At 53.1% G+C, this 18,278-nt stretch overlaps 1 protein-coding gene across 4 annotated transcripts in view; it reads left to right on the forward strand.

Moving 5' to 3' along the window:
* KIAA1671 (KIAA1671 ortholog) overlaps positions 1 to 18,278 on the forward strand; it is a 182,786-nt gene that overhangs the window by 78,647 nt on the left and 85,861 nt on the right. The window contains exon 1 of one of the 4 annotated variants that reach the window (XM_042234744.2): positions 8,282 to 8,571. The exons of the other annotated variants lie outside the window; for them this stretch is intronic. Within the exon in view, the coding sequence (XP_042090678.1) occupies positions 8,521 to 8,571 (51 nt within the window). The 5' untranslated portion in view covers positions 8,282 to 8,520. Of the gene's footprint in view, positions 1 to 8,281; positions 8,572 to 18,278 lie in introns of those variants that run through there. 4 annotated transcript variants of the gene reach the window in all.

An 18,278-nucleotide genomic window follows, 5' to 3' on the forward strand; every position in this document is an offset into this window, starting at 1 on the left:
TGCCCTCAATCCCTTCTAGCATCAGAGTCTTTTCCAATGAGTCAACTCTTCGCATGAGGTGGCCAAAGTACTGGAGCTTCAGCTTTAGCATCATTCCTTCCAAAGAAATCCGAGGGTTGATCTTCTTCAGAATGAACTGGTTGGATCTCCTTGCAGTCCAAGGGACTCTCAAGAGTCTTCTCCAACACCACAGTTCAAAAGCATCAATTCTTCGGCGCTCAGCCTTCTTCACAGTCCAACTCTCACATCCATACATGACCACAGGAAAAACCATAGCCTTGACTAGATGGACCTTAGTCGGCAAAGTAATGTCTCTGCTTTTGAATATACTGTTTAGGTGGGTCATAACTTTTCTTCCAAGGAGTAAGCATCTTTTAATTTCATGGCTGTATTCACCATCTGCGAGCCCCAAAAAATAAAGTCTGGCACTGTTTCCCCATCTATTTCCCATGAAGTGATGGGACCGGATGCCATGATCTTCGTTTTCTGAATGTTGAGCTTTAAGCCAACACTTTCACTCTCCTCTTTCACTTTCAAATTTGGCCTTCGAATGCGGAATGAAGCAGGGCAAAGGCTAATAGAGTTTTGCCAAAAGAACGCACTGGTCATAGCAAACACCCTCTTCCAACAACACAAGAGAAGACTCTACACATGGACATCACCAGATGGGCAACACCAAAATCAGCTTGATTATATTCTTTGCAGCCAAAGATGGAGGAGCTCTATACAGTCAACAAAAACAAGACAGGGAGCTGACTGTGGCTCAGATCGTGAACTCCTTATTGCCAAATTCAGACTTAAATTGAAGAAAGTAGAGAAAACCACTAGACCATTCAGGTATGACCTAAATGAAATCCCTTATGATTATACAGTGGAATTGAGAAATAGATTTAAGGGACTAGATCTGATAGAGAGAATGCCTGATGAAGTATGGATTGAGGTTCGTGACATTGTACAGGAGACAAGGATCAAGACCATCCCCAAGAAAAAGAAATGCAAAAAAGCAAATGGCTGTCTGGGAAGGCCTTACAAATAGCTGTGGAAAGAAGAGAAGTGAAAAGCAAAGGAGAAAAGGAAAGATATAAGCATCTGAATGCAGAGTTCCAAAGAATAGCAAGAAGAGATAAGAAAGCCTTCTTCAGCGATCAATGCAAAGAAATAGAGGAAAAGAACAGAATGGGAAAGACTAGAGATCTCTTCAAGAAAATTAGAGATACCAAGGGAACATTTCATGCAAAGATGGGCTCGATAAAGGACAGAAATGGTATGGACCTAACAGAAGCAGAAGATATTAAGAAGAGGTGGCAAGAATACACAGAAGAACTGTACAAAAAAGATCTTCACGACCCAGATAATCACGATGGTGTGATCACTCATCTAGAGCCAGACATCCTGGAATGTGAAGTCAAGGAAGCCTTAGAAAGCATCACTGTGAACAAAGCTAGTGGAGGTGATGGAATCCCAGTTGAGCTATTTCAAATCCTAAAAGATGATGCTGTGAAAGTGTTGCACTCAATATGCCAGCAAATTTGGAAAACTCAGCAGTGGTCACAGGACTGGAAAAGGTCAGTTTTCATTCCAATTCCAAAGAAAGGCAATGCCAAAGAATGCTCAAACTACCGCACAATTGCACTCATCTCACATGCTAGTAAAGTAATGCTCAAAATTCTCCAAGCCAGGCTTCAGCAATACGTGAACCGTGAACTCCCTGATGTTCAAGCTGGTTTTAGAAAAGGCAGAGGAACCAGAGATCAAATTATCAACATCCGCCGGATCATGGAAAAAGCAAGAGACTTCCAGAAAAACATCTATTTCTGCTTTATTGACTATGCCAAAGCCTTTGACTGTGTGGATCACAATTATCTGTGGAAAATTCTAAAAGAGATGGGAATACCAGACCACCTGACCGACCTCTTGAGAAACCTACATGCAGGTCAGAAAGCAACAGTTAGAACTGGACATGGAACAACAGACTGGTTCCAAATAGGAAAAGGAGTACGTCAAGGCTGTATATTGTTCCCTTGCTTATTTAACTTATATGCAGAGTACATCATGAGAAATGCTGGGCTGGAAGAAACACAAGCTGGAATGGAGATTGCCGGGAGAAATATCAATAACCTCAGATATGCAGATGACACCACCCTTATGGCAGAAAGTGAAGAGGAACTACAAAGCCTCTTGATGAAAGTGAAAGAGGAGAGTGAAAAAGTTGGCTTAAAGCTCAACATTCAGAAAACGAAGATCATGGCATCTGGTCCCATCACTTCATGGGAAATAGATGGGGAAACAGTGGAAACAGTGTCAGACTTTATTTTTGGGGACTCCAGAATCACTGCAGAAGCTGATTGCAGCCATGAAATTAAAAGAGGCTTACTCCTTGGAAGGAAAGTTATGACCAACGTAGATAGCATATTCAAAAGCAAAGACATTACTTTGCCAACAAAGGTCTGTCTAGTCAAAGCTATGGTTTTTCCAGTGGTCATGTGTGGATGTGAGAGTTGGACTGTGAAGAAAGCTGAGCACCAAGAAATTGATGCTTTTGAACTGTGGTATTGGAGAAGACTCTTGAGAGTCCCTTGGACTGCAAGGAGATCCAACGAGTCCATTCTAAAGGAGATCACTCCTGGGTGTTCTTTGGAAGGACTGATGCTGAAGCTTAAACTCCAGTACTTTGGTCACCTCATGTGAGAGTTGACTCATTGGAAAATACCCTGATGCTGGGAGGGATTAGGGGCAGGAGGAGAAGGGGTTGATAGAGGATGAGATGGCTGGATGGCATCACCAACTCGATGGACATGAGTTTAAGTACAGTCCGGGAGATGGTTTTGGACAGGGAGGCCTGGCATGCTGGGATTCATGGGGTCGCAAAGAGTCGGATAGACTGAGTGACTGAGCTGAACTGAGTGAGCGTGCTCTCACGTCAGCACACCACACTTGGGTTATCTGCTCGTTGATCAATGGACATCCGGCCCGTTTCCACTCTTTGGCAGGCCTCTCATTTCGCAGTCCCCTGGTACCGGGTTCATTCCTTCACTATTCTAAGCTCTGTCTGCACTTACTATTTATTTGTTTTCTGATCCCCCGTCTCCCTGGAGCAAACAGGAATTGCAAAATTATTGGGCTTATGACTCATTTGTTCAACACCGTGTTGCCAGGACAGAGTTGGCCCTCTGCCAATGTTTGTTTGTTTGTTGAATGACTGAGTGAGTGAGTGATTCAGCGAGTGGGTGAGTCAGCAGCCTGCAGGGGGCACAGGGAGGCGTGTGCACAGCTAACTAACCTGGTGAGGCAGAGGGTTCAGTCTCCCTCGATTTGGTTGTGGGGGAAGCAGAGGGTTTGGGGTCCCAGGTGAAGCTGGGTCTTGACAGGTGCATAGAAATCGGGAGGTGGAGAGAGGTGGGAAGGGCCCCCTGGACAGAGAGGGTTGAGGCTGAGCAGCGGCCGGGGGGCTTGACTGTGCTGCAGAAGAGGTTTGTGGTCCCCGGTGCCCTCCTCACCGGGGACCCCTGTACTCACAGGGTGGCCTTGTCACTGGGCAGAGCAGAAGGCTTGCAAGAAAGGGGAGAGTTTAGTCAGGGGTCGGCAGCTCCCCGAGGACCCCATTCCTTCCACCTCAGAAGCCTGGTGACCCCTCAAGTGCCAGCCTCAGACAGTTGCATTCGGGGCCTCTGAATCCAGATTCGTGGGTGGTGTCCCTTGAGATCCTGTATCAGGGGCTGTCCCCCAGGAGTCAGGTCAGGTAGGGATGAGAGAGTAATGACAAACCAAGAGAGGATGGTGGGGTGTGGAGGGGAGCCTTCTGGAGTGGTCCTGCCTAGAGTGGCTGGACGATCCAGTGTTTCAAGCAAAAGTGATGATGGGGATTTGATCTTCCTGTGAAATCTTGCCACTTTTATACACTGTGCTGTGGTTAGCCATGTCTGACTCTTTGCGACCCCATGGACTGTAGCCTGCCAGGCTCGTCTGTGCATGGGGATTCTCTGGGCAAGAGTACTGGAGTGGTTTGCCGTGCCCTCCTCCAGGGGATCTTCCGAACCCAGGGATGGAACCCAGGTCTCCCGCATTGTAGGCAGATTCTTTACCATCTGAGCCACCAGGGAAGCCCATTTTATACAGTAGAGGGGAAAAAAAAAAACGTTTTTAACTTAACCACACCCAGCCGCCTTCAGTTAACGCACAGGGTACTGGCAGTCTTGACGCACATATTATCTTGCTGAGCCCTTGGGAAAGTGAGTGACTTGGCCTTGGCTCACCCAGTGGGCAGGTGCCACCTGCAGACTCTGCCCAGGGATGTTGGACTCTTTTTTGGAAACCTCCACCTGCACAGCGCATCAGAAATGCCCGGGGTGTCCACCAGGGGGAGTTCTTGCTGCAATTTCTCTTCCCTTCCCCCGTCCCCCCCCAATCCTTCCAGATTGAAAAGACACGAGCTTCCTGGTGCAGTGCTTATGAGTGACCACCAGAGGGCAGGGTTGGGGGGGCGATCTATGTTCAGCATTTTGCTTCACTAGTTTTTAATGCCAGGGCCTTCAGTCTGTATCCCTCCAAATCAAGTTTTCCGCGACCATTTAGATTTTTACTTTAACGTCTGTCGCTGGTTTCGGAGCACGTGTCACTCAGCTCGGTTCCCCGCCAGGTGTCTGGTGCGTTTCTATTTTGCCGGCCTTTGAGATGCAGGGCTCAAGTTGGGACGTTCTTCTGCAGCCCTCAGCCCTCACTGCGCCACCCCAGTTGGTTTTTGCTGATGGTGTTTCTCTTTTGAAGAAACTATTATTGTTTGTTTGGTTTTTCGGAAAAAAAAGTTTTTATTTCTAAAAGAGGTGTGTGTGTGTGTGGAGAGTGAATGCATGTGTCTAGCAGATGGGCAGCCCACAATGACAGCCCTGTGAATATAGAAATGGCATTTCTGACTTAAGTAGATGTATTTCCAGAGATGCTGCATTTTCTATCTGAACACAGGGTCCCTTGAGAATAGGGGCATTCGGTCATATTTCAAGTCTCGGCTCCAGGCAGCCTCCTCTAAGAAGCCCTCCTGGGTTGCACCTTCTCGTGTGCACTCCATTCATTCAAATAAAATAAAATAGTGCCCCTGGCTTCTGCCCCCTTCCCCCTAAAAACCCCCTACTCTCAGAGAGTCACACTCGGGGACTACCAGCTTTACATCCCTGTTTTCCTTCATGAACGTTCATGTTGATTTTAACAGCCTCCTTATCTTTTTAATAGAGGTTTCTGCTCATGGCTAAGCCCTCTGAGTAGGTTTTTGGCGTGGTTGCTTGACCATTCAGTCATTTTTGGAAAATGAATGACGCTAACCAGGATTCCCAGGTATTTCCTGGGCAGTAGAGTGGTTAGGACTCACTGCTTTCAGAACCCTGGAGGGCCTGGGTTCAGTCTCTTGTAGGCAAACTAAGATCCCACAAGCCATGTGTCTCAGCCGAAGACTAAACCAGAAAGGGGATTGCCGAGGACCTGCTGTGACCGGGTGTGGGGTTGGGGTGAGGGGAACCAGGCCGACCAGGGTGGTGGCCCTTGGGGAACTGACCTTTGAGGAGGGATTGAAGAAGGTGACAGAAATGCAGAATGTTCTTGCAGAAGGGGTGCCGTGGGGTCGCCCTGAGCCTGGGCTGGAGGCTGCAGATGGGGGAGGGGGGGGGCAGGCACACAGAATGGTTAGATCTTAGGCCAGAGGCCCCGCACTGACAGGAGTGACCCAGTGGAGGGGAGTGGCGAGTGCTTGCTTCCTGGTGCTGCCGTAAGGGATCGCCGCACGCCCAGTGGCTCAGAAATAATAGATCCTTATTCCCTTTCTGTCCCTGAGGCCAGAGTCTGAAATCCAGGTGTCAGCAGGCCCCCCTCCCTCCAGGGATTCTAGGGGCAGATCTTTCGCTCCCTCTTCCACCTTTGGGGGAGCCCAGGCGTTCTTCGGCTTGTGGCCACAGCCTCCAGCCTCTGCCTCTGTCCTCTCTGGACATCCCTCTCTGGGGTTGTGGCTTGTGGACACTTAATTTAGTGTCCCAGGTGGCACTGGTGGTAAAGAACCCGCCTCCCAATGCAGGGGACACAGGAGACGGGGGTTAGATCCCTGGGTCGGAAAGATCCCCTGGAGGAGAGCACAGCAACCCACTCTAGTGTTCCTGCCTGGGGAATCCCATGGACAGAGGAGCCTGGCGGGCTACAGTCCACAGGGTCACAAAGAATCGGACATGACTGATGCAGCTGAGCCCTTAGCACACAGGGTGATCCAAAATAATCTCACTTCAAGATGCTTAATTGAACTACGTCTGCAAAGACCTTTTCCAAAAAAAAAGGTGGCATTTACAGGTTCTGGGCACACGTGTTCTGAGGGGCCACCGTCCCATCCACTACGGGGAGGGAGATTTTCTTCCAACCGAGGAACAGCCTGAGCAAAGGGCCTGAGGTCACCTGGCCCACCCGATTGCGGTGGGGCAGGTGTTGGGTCAGATGGCGCAGGTGGGAAGGGGCCTGGGGCGGAGGGATCAGGAGCCAGGGGAGGCGTCCAGGGGTGTTTGGGGTCGCGTCACCATCGTGCACGTGGGTGGTTCCCCTGGCCGGGTGAGAAGGGCCCCAGGGGCAGGGTGTGATTAGCCCAGAGGACCAGAGTGAGGTAGGGGGTCAGTTTCGGCTTGGGCTGGGGGCCCAGCGTGGGGAGTGCTTCTGGGGGCCCGACCTGGTGACTGCGGCCCCCTCCAGGCTGAGAGGGCAGGACTTTGCCAAGGGAGAGGTCTGTGTCACTGGTGCCTGCCCGCCCCCCCCCACCACCTTGTCGGGGCTCAGCTCGGTTTCTCCACCGTGGACTCACCACGTCTGACTTTTTCACCTCTTTATCCTGAGCGACCCCGCCGTGTCTCCTGTCTCTCTGGCTCCACGCCCACCCGCTTCCCCGCTCACGCCCCACTGCTCCTCTCTCTCTGGTCCCGGCAGCCCCTCTGCCATCTCTCTGTGTCCTTGCTGCCTCTGACTTTTCTGCAGGTTCATCTCTTCCTGCCTGTGTGTCTCTTCCTGGCGCCCTCAGGGGCCCCTCCTCCCCATCTGGGTTGTCCTCTCTGCCCCTCCCAGCCCTTTTGTCTCTGGCAAGCGGGAGGCTGAGGAGTTGGCCTTCACGCTCCCCGGGGGTGGCGGACTGTTCCTCCCCATGCCAGTCAAGGTCAGCAGCGTCCACCCCCAGCACCATCCTGTTAGCCCCTCGGTGAGCGGGACCCCGCTCTCCAACTGTGCCTTCAGTCAGCCAGTGAGCGGGGGCCCGGTGGTTTTCCCCCTGCGCCATCATTTGGGACCTGCACCTGCCTGCTGGATGCCGGGCACTGGGTCGCGTCGGAGGAGCCACGGGCCTGCTTCTCAAGGGCTCTGAGGCTCGCGCCGTGGGTGGTGTCCTCCTGGGTTTCCTGTCAGCTGCACGTCCCCGAGTCAGGTTGTGGGGCTGTGTGCAGTACAGCTGGTCCCCGGGGCCTGGCGGGTGGGGGGGGTGCCTCAGCCGAGGGTGCTGCTGTGGGGTGCTCGTGCGTGCCGGTCCAGTTCCGGCCGTGATGGGGCTGGCCTGATGGAGGTGGTGCTGAGCTGGGGCTCTGGCCCACCCCCCAAGCCCGGTTAACCTGGGCAGCACCCTTTGCAAGCTCCCACCTCCCCATGTGGCCAGTGGAGGGGATGACGATCACCCCGGGGAAGCCCCGAGGGGACTTTCCTGTCCTGTGCAGGAAACCCTGAAGTGCAGGGAAGCTCCATCCCACTTTACAGGAGGGGTAACCGAGGCTCGGGGAGGCGGGGTGATGGGCCCCATCACACTCTTGGGAAGGAAACGTCCAAGAGAGGTCTCCTCGGGCCAGCCTTCGGGTGTGCTATAGCTGGGAGTTCTAGCTTCTGAAGAGGGATGCTCCCCCTGCCCCGACTCCTCGGCAGCAGGGGTGGCCTAGGAGCCCGCACCACCCCCTGTCCCCCTGGCTGCCCCCCCGCAGGAGCAGACAAAACCCAGGACTGGCTGAGGTTTCCAGCTCACTGTGTGACCTGGACCAAGTCCCCTTCCCTCTCTGGTCCCCCCTCTTCCCCCGCTGGAAAAGGGGGCTTCCAGGGCTGTTCAGAAGGAACTTGGCTGAAGTTGGGAGGGGCTGCGTGAGCCTGAGCTGATTTATGTCCTTAATGTGGAAGGAGTTGGGATGGGGGAGCGGGGGGCTTCCCCTCGGTGTGTGGTTTTGGGGAGGAACTTACACTCACATGACACACGCAGGCAGACACTCAGGTCTGGGGCTCCATCCTCGCTCCTTCCCTCAGTGGAAAAACCCCCCGGTCCAGAGCACCCCCAGGAGGGCCCTGAGTCCAGACCTGAGCAGCGGCTCCCAGGGTCCTGGACAGGGCCATCCTGCCAGCCCCCTGGCCGCCAGCCGGCCCCTGAATGATTCATGCCGCCTTGAACTTGACTCCTGCGTGACAAGCCGAGCGGGAAGAGCCGCCCCTCCAGAGGGAGGCTGGAAGCGTGCGATGCAGGCGGCATAGCCCCTGGCACCAGAGATGGAGTATTACTACTGCCCCAGCTTGCTGAAGCTCCTGCAGTACCTCTGGGTGAGTCTGGCCGACCGGACTCGAGTCTCTCGTCTCCTGCCACCTTTGCTTCCTGGCTCTGCCTGGCCAGCAGCGCCTCTGTGTTCTTTAGAAATGGTGGTTGTTTCAAGGAGGGAGGGGGTGGGGGGTTCGGTTTGGGAGGCAGAAGGGCTCGTCGAAGAGGAGAGGGTCCTGCCCACCGTGATCGGTGGGCACAGGGGCTGCCCCTCCGGTCCACGGGGGAAAAAAACAAACAGGAAAAATGAACGACCTTTCCAGAAAGCACCACTTCTTTGATTTACGAGATGGTTCTTTATTCTGAAATTACATCCTTCTTGCCTTTGTTGTGTCCATGTAAAATGGTCTCGTCTTTTATGAGGCGAAAAGAATAGAGTTTGTTTTTCCTTCGGTGATCTTACTAAGCAAGAGGAAAATGTTGGAACTCTCGCATCGCAGCCTCTTTTCTGTCAAAGCATAAAGGAGGAAAAAAAAAGCCCTCAAAACTTCTTGTGGCAGAATGCCAAAAACAGAGAACCTGTGGGGAAGTGCTTTGTGGGGTGTAAAGTGCTTCTCAGATCTTGCTTTGACTCTGAGACTGACCTGCTGTGTGTCTGCTGGCAAGCTGCTCCCCCTCTCTGGGCTTCTGTTCCCTCATCCCTCGCTGCCCTAAGGGGGCGGGCCTCGGGTGGTGGTGGGTCGTGTGACCTTCATCGGGGCTCTGTGAACAGAGGGGCTTGGCAGAGAACCGTCACAGGTGGTCTCGGGGTTTTTCAGAACATTGACCAACCCAGTTGAGAACGCCCAAGAAAGAAAGACTTGGGAAATATTATTCTTGCCCCGTGCTGAATGTTTGCAAATACTTCAAATGCCTTCTCACCCAGGGAATTTTCCGGAGCTCCTAAAAATACAATTTTAGGAAACATTGTCCTCCAGCTGCCCCGCCTCCCCCTGCCCTAGTTCCCTGCAGCAGTGGAGAAACCGGAGACCCTCCTAGTACTTCCCCCTTGATCACTGGCTCTTGTACGTTGTCTAACTGTAAATGTCAAAGGACATTAGTAGATTTTGTTTGTTTGTTTGTTTTATTGCAAAAATAACAGATGGACACGGTAGAAAACTTGGAAAGTTTTGAAATGCCCGAGAAAGAAAAGAAGCAACCCGTAATCATTTGTGTTTGGGGAACCTGCCACCCGCTGGGTCCCCACATCTTTGACCCACTGGGCTCCAGTGTTAGGGAGGCTGTGATGCACTGATTGATAGTAAGAAGCACACATTTGGCCTTTGTTCCTGTTTCTGCCACAGAGCTCCTAAAACCCTTGGAATTTCCAGACTGATAAAAGTGGTAAAAGAGTCTAGATATTCACACATGACCTTCTGTTAATGAGATGACCTTTGGCCAGCACCTAAGGATGGGGGCTGGTTGCCAGGGAAACCAACTGCCTGAGTCCTTCCTGTTTCCCAGGAAGCCACATCAGACGGCAATGGATCAGCTAAGCACCGATTATTGTAAGGGTCCTGATGTCGGGGAGGGGTGGCCTTTCCCCTCCCCGCCATAGACACACATGGTACAGAATGTATACTCACTCCATCAGCCTGGGCCCCTAACTGCTCTCAGCTTTCTGCTCCATGTCACCTCTTCATGATTTTTGTAAATACTTTTAGATTTATAGAAAAGTTGCAGAGATGGTCGGGGGAGTCCCTGTGTACCCTTCACCCAGCTTCTGCTCTCGTTAGCACCCTACTGTAACAGCCGCAATACAGTTTGTCCAGCAGAGAAATTAACATAGGTTCAGTGCTATTGGTTTCCCTGGTCGCTCAGCTGGTAAAGAATCCGCCTGCAAAGTGGGGGACCTGGGTTCAACCCCTGGGTTGGGACAATCTCCTGGAGGAGGGATCTCCAGTATTCTGGCCTGGAGAATTCCATGGACTCTATAGTCCATGGGGTCGCAAAGAGTCGGACATGACTGATTGACTTTCACTTCACAGTGCTATTGGTATTAACTAAACTCCAGACTTCATTCCAGTGGTTCTCATCCAGGGGTGACCTCCAGGGCACACTTGGCAATGTCTGGTGACATTCTTTGATTGTCACAGCTAGGTTCGGGGTGAGGGGCTGCTGGCATCTTGGGAATGGAGGTCAGGGCTGCTTATAAAGATCCTACAGTGAGCAGGACAGTCCCACCCCCCTGACCCCAAACACCACCGCCAAGGATGACCCGGCCCCAACGTCAATCACACCAAGGTTGAGAAGTCCCGCTGATGTCTCCAGATCGTCCACTGATGTCCTTTCTCTGTTCCACGATCCGACACAGGGTCCCATGTCATATTTTGCCTCTAAATTTCCATCCATCGCGGTGAATGAATGAGTGTAGGCCATGCGCATCTCAGCTTACGTGCCCACTGGTAACGGGAACGTCTGCCCACATCGAGACACCCTCTGTAAGCGTGATGTCTAATGCCGATTAATACCTGGCACTTGTCACCAGCCCTGACTCTTTAGCCGGTCTCCCTGGGCCACACACTTGGGTTGCTCCCAGGCAGGCAGTGCACGCAACAGCTTAGAGATCATCGTTCTCAGCCTTAAGCCTTTACTCGCTTTTCAGGTTATTTTCTAAGTCAGCTTCTTGGAACTGGGGCCACGCGTGGGCTGCAGCAGGCTCTGCAGAGACTGTCCTTTGTCAGCGGGATGTCGGTGGTTTCCTGTTGGCGGCCCGAGTCCCCCACGGGGCTGCAGTTCTGTTCTGGGCTTTGGGGGAAGAGTCTGCCTCTTCTCCCCCTCCACCGCCGTCAAGCTCAGTCACTGCCCCGCATCAGCTGGGAAGTGGGGGAGGGAGGCTGAGTTTCTGCTTCACATCATCAGTAACTGTAGCTGGTGGCTCCCCTGCCCTGGCTGTTTTGAGTTACTTAACCGCTTTTGTTGACGACATAACCCAGCCAGATGGTCCCAAGGCCTGTGGCCTTGCTGGGCCATTGGTACCAAGCTGGTTGTTCGTGATTGTCAGTTGGCAGAAACAGGAATAACAACAGTGGCCGCCTGTACCACGGCCATTCCTACTGAGCACTTGTAAAGTGTCTTTCATGGGCATCTCATGAAAACCGAGAAGCCCAGCTGTCGGTCTCATTATCCCCATTTTGCAGCTAGGGGAACCCGAGGCTCAGAGAGGTTAAGCAGCTTCCTGAAGGCTCTCCCAGCGAGGAGGTGTCAGAGCCTGTAACTGAGTGCTGTTCTCCTGTGGCTGCTTTGTCGAATCTGATCTTCCCATTTCTCAGATGGTAAAACTGAGGCCCACAGGTTGAGGCAACTTGCCAGTCTACGGGAAAGCTCTCTATCCGGATCCACTTTTGCCAGGTGGAGGACTGTAGAAGGATGTCACCCAGGTCAGGCTGGGCTCTGGAGCCCTGGCTTAGAATCCAGGCTCTGCCAACACCGGGTCACATCGCCTCTGAGCCAGCGTCCCCATCCGCACATGGACGGTGCCGAGGATCAGCCAAAACAAGGGACGTGAGTGTGCTTGGCACGGGGCTGGCCCTCACTGTCTAGATGTCCTTGTTTGAGGGGGCTGGCGGGCTCTGATAGAATGGCAGACAGCACCCCCCACCAGACTTCCCCAGGCTACCCAGAGGCTGCCTGTCCCACCTGACTGCAGAGCCTGGGGGCTGACTCCTGGCCTGCCACCCTCCTCGACTCTGTGTCACCTACAGCCAAGGGGGTTGCCGGGTGTCATTCCTGACAGCTTCTTCAGGAAGATGCTGTGTGAGCCAAGGGCGTGCCCCGTGCTGTTGGTGGTGGGTCCCTTTCAGGTACCTCCTTGCCGGGGTCTTGGTCCAGTGGCTCCATCCGCATGCAGTGATGGGGAACCCGCTTTGTTTTCCAGGGTGCTTGGTGAGCTTCATCTCTCCACATTCAACCAGATTTTTTTAAAATTTATTTTGATGGGGAAAATGTCCAAATGTCTAAATGTGGTTAGCCTGGCCGTTCTCTCCCTGGGGCCTCCTCGCTGCCTGATTACTCAGCCGTGTCCCACTCAGCCCGTCGTCACCTCCAGGAATAATAATACCAGTCACGAGACAGTGACCTGAGTTCCCCTCTCGCCTCCAAGCAGTCGTCCGTGCGGCCTCGCGGTTAATCCTCGAAGCGGCCTCGAGAGGCGAGTGTTTCCGATGAGAAGCCTGGAGGTCTGGGGCATGGTTGAGTGCCCACCTGATACAGACCAGCTGGCAGCGGGTGGAGCCGGGCTTTGAACTTGGGAAGTCTGGCATCAAAGCTGACGTGCTTGGTTACGCTCACGGCTGCCCTCAGGCAGGAGGGATGCCCATCTTCCCCCCACCCCCCAGTACGGTGCCCGGCTTAGAGTCGGTGCTCAGTAGACAGTGCTTGTGGAAGCTGTGCTGAGGGCTGGATGGCTGTGGGGGGTCACTGGGGTGCCTGGACTCTGCACACGCCTGTCCTGTTACGGTCACCCCAGCTGTTATTTTCACTCCCAGCCCCTGTGTCTCAGACACTGGCGGCCTCGCTCTGTGCCCAGGGTCTGGCCTGGCTCTGCAGCGTCTGTGGCTGAAATAGGAGAACCGGCTATTTTTGTGCCTCTGGAGTCGGAGGCTTGGACCCAGCGTCACGAGACTCCAGCCAAGGGTGCCCTGTAGGCCCAGTGGCAGGGCGGAGAGCTGGGGTCAGGCCCTCCTGGCTTCCGGTCCCCATCGAGCTGCTTGGTAATGGGATGTGGGGGAGCTTTGAGCGAGTGTCCTGACCTCTCAGAAAGCCAGTTTTGCCATCTGTAGAGTGGGAATGAAAATGATGTCTCCCTTGCATTGACATTGACATTGAAGTCGCTCAGTCGTGTCCGACTCTTTGCGACCCCATGGACTGTAGCCTACCAGTCTCCTCCGTCCATGGAATTTTCCAGGCAAGCATACTGGAGTGGGTTGCCATTTCCTTCTCCAGGAGATCTTCCCAACCCAGGGATCAAACCCGGGTCTCCTGCATTTTAGGCAGACGCTTTATCGTCTGAGCCACAGACCCAAGCAATTCAGGCATTGCTTGAGGCAATGTTGGCAGCTGATGCCGATGTGGACAGCTGATGGGTTCTCAGTTCAGTTCAGTTCTCAGTGTTTGGGACAGTCAGTGAGTCAGGCAGATCCCTGCCTCGGGGACTAATGTTCTAGTGGGGCCTGGGACACAGGAATCCTGTATAGTAAGTCAGGAGGTGGGGCAGCTGGGAAGGAAGGAAGGAAGCACTCGGGGGGCGCGTGGGTGTGACACTCGGGGCGTGGATGGGTAGGCGCACCCTCAGAAGGCGACTCTTGAACTGAGACTTCGGAAGAGGGGAAGGAGCAGGTCCGGGGAGCTTAGGGGAGAGCTAGCAGCCAGAGCAAAGCCCCTGAGGTCTGTGTGTGCACAGGCCGTTCTCTGGAACTGGAGGGAGGCTGCAGCAGAGAGCGAGGGAGGTGATAGGCGCTGTCAGAGTCATGCAGGGCCTGGCAGCCACTCGGAAGTCTTCGCCTTGTGCTCTGAAGCTGGGGGAGGGAGTCACGTGGGGTGGGAGGGGCACAGGCCGCCGTGGACTCGGGGAGACCAGCAAGGAGCCTCTGCAGCTGTCCAGGTGGGAGCTGACGGTGCCTCAGCCCAGGGCGGTGGCGGAGGTAGCGAGAAGCGGACAGAGTCTGGATCTGCTCTGAAAGTCGCACTGTGGGATCTGCTGGTGGACTGGGCATGGGTGGGGGAGAGTGAGAGAGTCACACAGACACTGAGCATTTGGGGCCTGGCAGCCAGGAGCGGGTGGAAAACCGCAGGGGAAGGGGTCTTGGGGGCAGATCAGGATTCGGCTTTGGACTTGCTGAGTTTGAAGTGTCTATTAGACGTTCCCCATTCTTTCCCCAACCTCTCTTTGCCCATCCGTACAGTGGAAGATAATTCCTGCCCTGCCTGTGTCTGAAGGTTGTTGAGATGCTTTGAAGGGAATTTGAAAAGGCCTCCGAGGAGGGTGATCACGCCAAGCCCACGTCGGGAAATTCTTTAGCCCCTTAGGTGTTTCCCAGCACTTCTGAGCCCCCAGGGAGACATACTCAGAGCCTTTTAAACTCCAGGAGGCCCTGCTAATAACTTCCACAGCAGGGTTTATGAGAATTCAGCTGGCCCGCGGCCAGCTCCCCATGGCACCTCTTCTCACTGTGAAAACTTGCAGTGCATCTCTACCTGTTAACGCCCTTCCTGGGCAGGACCGCTCACCACCTCAGCCCCCCTCCACCCTCCCGTCTGCAGCATCCTTGACAGAAAGTGAAAAGAGAACCCTGCTCTCAGATGCTAGTGGGTCCCCAGGCTTGGAAGGCCACTCCCTGGCCCTCCGTGGGCCCCAGCCACTGACCCAGGCCACTGAGAACATCACGCTGAAGGGCTGAAGTGAACTGGGTTCCCTGCTCTCAGAAGGCTGGTCTCTCAGGCTGGCAGTCCGCACTGTCCCAAAGGAGCCACCGCCGGGTCTCAGACATTCCAGGGATTAGGGCCATCAGAAGGGACGTGGCAATCCTGTGACCGCCAGAAGGAATGATAAATGCAGGGTGGATGTCTGGAGGGGTGGGCATGTGGGCAGAACCCTTCCGGGAGCCAGGAGCTGGGGCGTGGCTTCTGTGTGACCCTGGGGCAGTTGCCTGCCCTCTCTGTGCCTCAGTTTCTCTGTTGGTATACCAACAACACTCTGGCTCAGTTGGTAAAGAATCGCCTGCAATGCAGGCAAGGAAGAAGTCGCGAGTCCCACCCCTGTGTTGGGAAAATCGTCTGGAGGAAGGCATGGCAGCCCACTGTGTTCTTGCCCACTGTATTCCCCAGTGTCCTTGCCTGGAGAATCCCATGGACAGAGGAGCCTGGTGGGCTACAGTCCACAGGGTCACAAAGAGTCGGACGCCTCTTAGCAAGTAAACCACCAAACTGGAATATTCTCCTTAAGGGTTTTGGCTGTGTACGGCCTCCCAGTTCTAGGAATCCAGTAAAGAGTAGAGCGCTGGAGTCAGGCAGACAGAGCTGGGTTGGAATCCAGCCTTCCCCACTGTGTGACCTTCAGAAGGTGTCTTCCTGTCTCTGAGCCTCAGTTTTCTGAGGGGATGAGTAATCTCCCTTTCTCACATGGGGATTATGTCAGCGTCTCATTGCGGAGATCAGTAAGGAGGGCAGCTGGCACATAGTATGCAGTAGATAAAGAGGCCCGTATCTTCTTACATTCCTTCTCAGAGTATTATCCAAACTGACTTGGTATAAGATGGCTGGGTGCCTCACCAGCGGAATGATTTCCAGATTAAGACACTAGAGGGCGCGCCTGTCCTAACAAATCACTTTTTTTTCCTTTACCATTATGGTTTATTACAGGATATTGAATGCACTTCCTGTGCCGCACAGTAGGGCCTTGTTCTTTATCCATCCCATACATAGTAGCCTACGTCTGCTAATCCCACGCGGCTGCCTTTTGAAAGCCAACGCAGGGCTACCTGCTTTCCACGCCTGAGCATGTGTGACCTTGTCCAGAGAGGCAGGTGCCCTGGTTATCCCCATTTTACAGATGGGACACTGAGGAAACCTGACTTGTCCAAAGTCGCATAGAAGGGAGGCCTCAGAACTGGCTTTCTGGGGCCCGGTTTTTCCACTCTGGAGCCCATGGTCTCTCTCTGCGCTCAGGCCTCATGCTACCCGAGCTCTAAGGCCAGTGGAGGCTAAGAAGCATGAAGATGGTGTTGCCACCAAGGTTAGTCTCCGTGGGATCAGCCAGGCCAGCCCCAGACCTCCAGTTATTTCAGCTGGAAAACCCAGTGTCGAGAATCAGGGTTATAGCACGGAGTGTCGGCCGTGGAGCAGAGTATGCTAAGTCTTGCTGAATTCTAGGATGTTGGCCTTAGAAGCTGCACCTCTCTTTTTGTTTTCCTTTGGTTGCAAGTCTGGTTCCAGTCCATCAGCAATGGCGGGTTGAAAAGCTAGAAGCAGGCCAGCACCCGTTCTGCCACCCACTTTTGTCCCTGGTGGGCAAAGGGATTTTCCTGAGCTGAAAAGGCACTTGGATTTGGGAGCTGCAAACTGAATGAGCACATGGTTCCCGCGTCCAGGGCAAGACGGGTGAGTGGGAAGGCAGCCTGACCCAGCAGGGGAGCAGCACTGAGTTGGAGCCAGGACGCCGGAGTCTGGTCCCGGCTGTGAGACCCGTCGCTGGTCCCTGCACTTTCTGGGTCCGGTGTCTTTGTGAGATGCAGTCATCGGCTGACCTCAGAGCTGACTTGCTGTGCCATGCACGGATGTTGGGTGCCTTCTCTGGGCTGGGCCCTGAGCTGGGTCTTAAAGCCTGAGTAGGAGAAGAAGGGAAGGGCATTCACGTGGTGGGAGCAACATATATAGAGGCCTGGAAGTTCTGGAAGAGGTGGGAGAGGACTTGCCTCATGGTCCAGTGGTGAAGACTTCCAACTTTCAATGCTGGGGGGATGTGGGTTCGATCCCTGATCAGGGAACTAAGATCCCACATGCCTCTGGGATGAAAAACCAAAGCATAAAACAGAAGCAATATTGTGACAAATTCAATAAAGCCTTTAAAAGTGATCCATAGAAAAAAAAAGTCTTGAAAAGAAAAGGTTTGAGGTGTCTTTGATTGAAGCTAGAAGAACACAATGTAAATATCTCCTCAAGGGTGAAGTAGGACCCGGATGAGAAGATTGTCAAGGAATTTGGTCCAAATTAAGAAAACTCTTCGCTTTCTCTGTAAGAAAACTTGTTGTTTGGTGTAGAAATTCTGGGGTAGGAAGGCACAACTGTTTCCAGCTGTATCCTGCTTGTTGCCATATTGATATTTTGTGTAAACGTGCTTGTATTAAAATATAAGCTCATTCATGTTAACATCACATTATTTCATAGTTACAATATGTGGAATGGAATTAGTCACTCAGTTGTGTTTGATTCTTTTTGCAACCCCATGGACTGTAGCCCGCCAGGCTCCTCTGTCCATGGGATTCTCCAGGCAGGAATACTGGAGTGGGTTGCCATGCCCTTCTCCAGGGCATTTTCCGGACCCAGGGATGGAACCTGGACTTCCTGAGTTGGCAGGCAGATTCTTCACCACTGAGCCACAATATAAATGTGATGACCTAGGAACAGATCTTCCTGTGAGCCTCCCTGTGTGTCAGTGTGCGTATTTGTAGGGATAACCTATCAGAATACCACTGTGCAGCTTAACAACAGAAATCTGTGTCCGTCTGGAGGCTGGATGGCCAGGGCTGTCAGCAGGTTTGGTTTCTCAGGAGGCCGCTCTCCTTGTCTTCACGCGGCCTTGCCCCCATGGTACCGGTGGCGTCTGTGTGTGCATTCCCTCCCTATAAGGACAGCAGTCTCATTTTTACTTAATTATCTCTTTAAGGCCCCATCTCCCGTATGCAGTCTCATTCTGAGGTCCTAGGATGAGGTCCTGGGTTTCAACGTATAAATCTGGGGGAAGCACAATTCAGCCCATAGCAGCCAGGCTCTCAGCAAAGCATTTTATGTTACTTCGTTTTATCTGTCACAGCAGTCCTGGGAGGGAGATAGTATCACCATTCCCATTTTACAGATGATGAAACCGAGGTTGTGTCACTTAGCTCAATCACGCAGCTGGTCGGCAGTGAAACTGGAATTTGATCCCATCATATCTTGCCTTGGAGCCCACATTTTTTAGTTTTTGTTTATGATTTGACTTGAATCTTAGGAAGGCCTTTTTGTTTTGTTTTGTTTT

This window comes from Ovis aries, chromosome 17 (genome assembly GCF_016772045.2).
Source record: "Ovis aries strain OAR_USU_Benz2616 breed Rambouillet chromosome 17, ARS-UI_Ramb_v3.0, whole genome shotgun sequence".
Classification (NCBI taxonomy): Eukaryota; Metazoa; Chordata; class Mammalia; order Artiodactyla; family Bovidae; genus Ovis; species Ovis aries.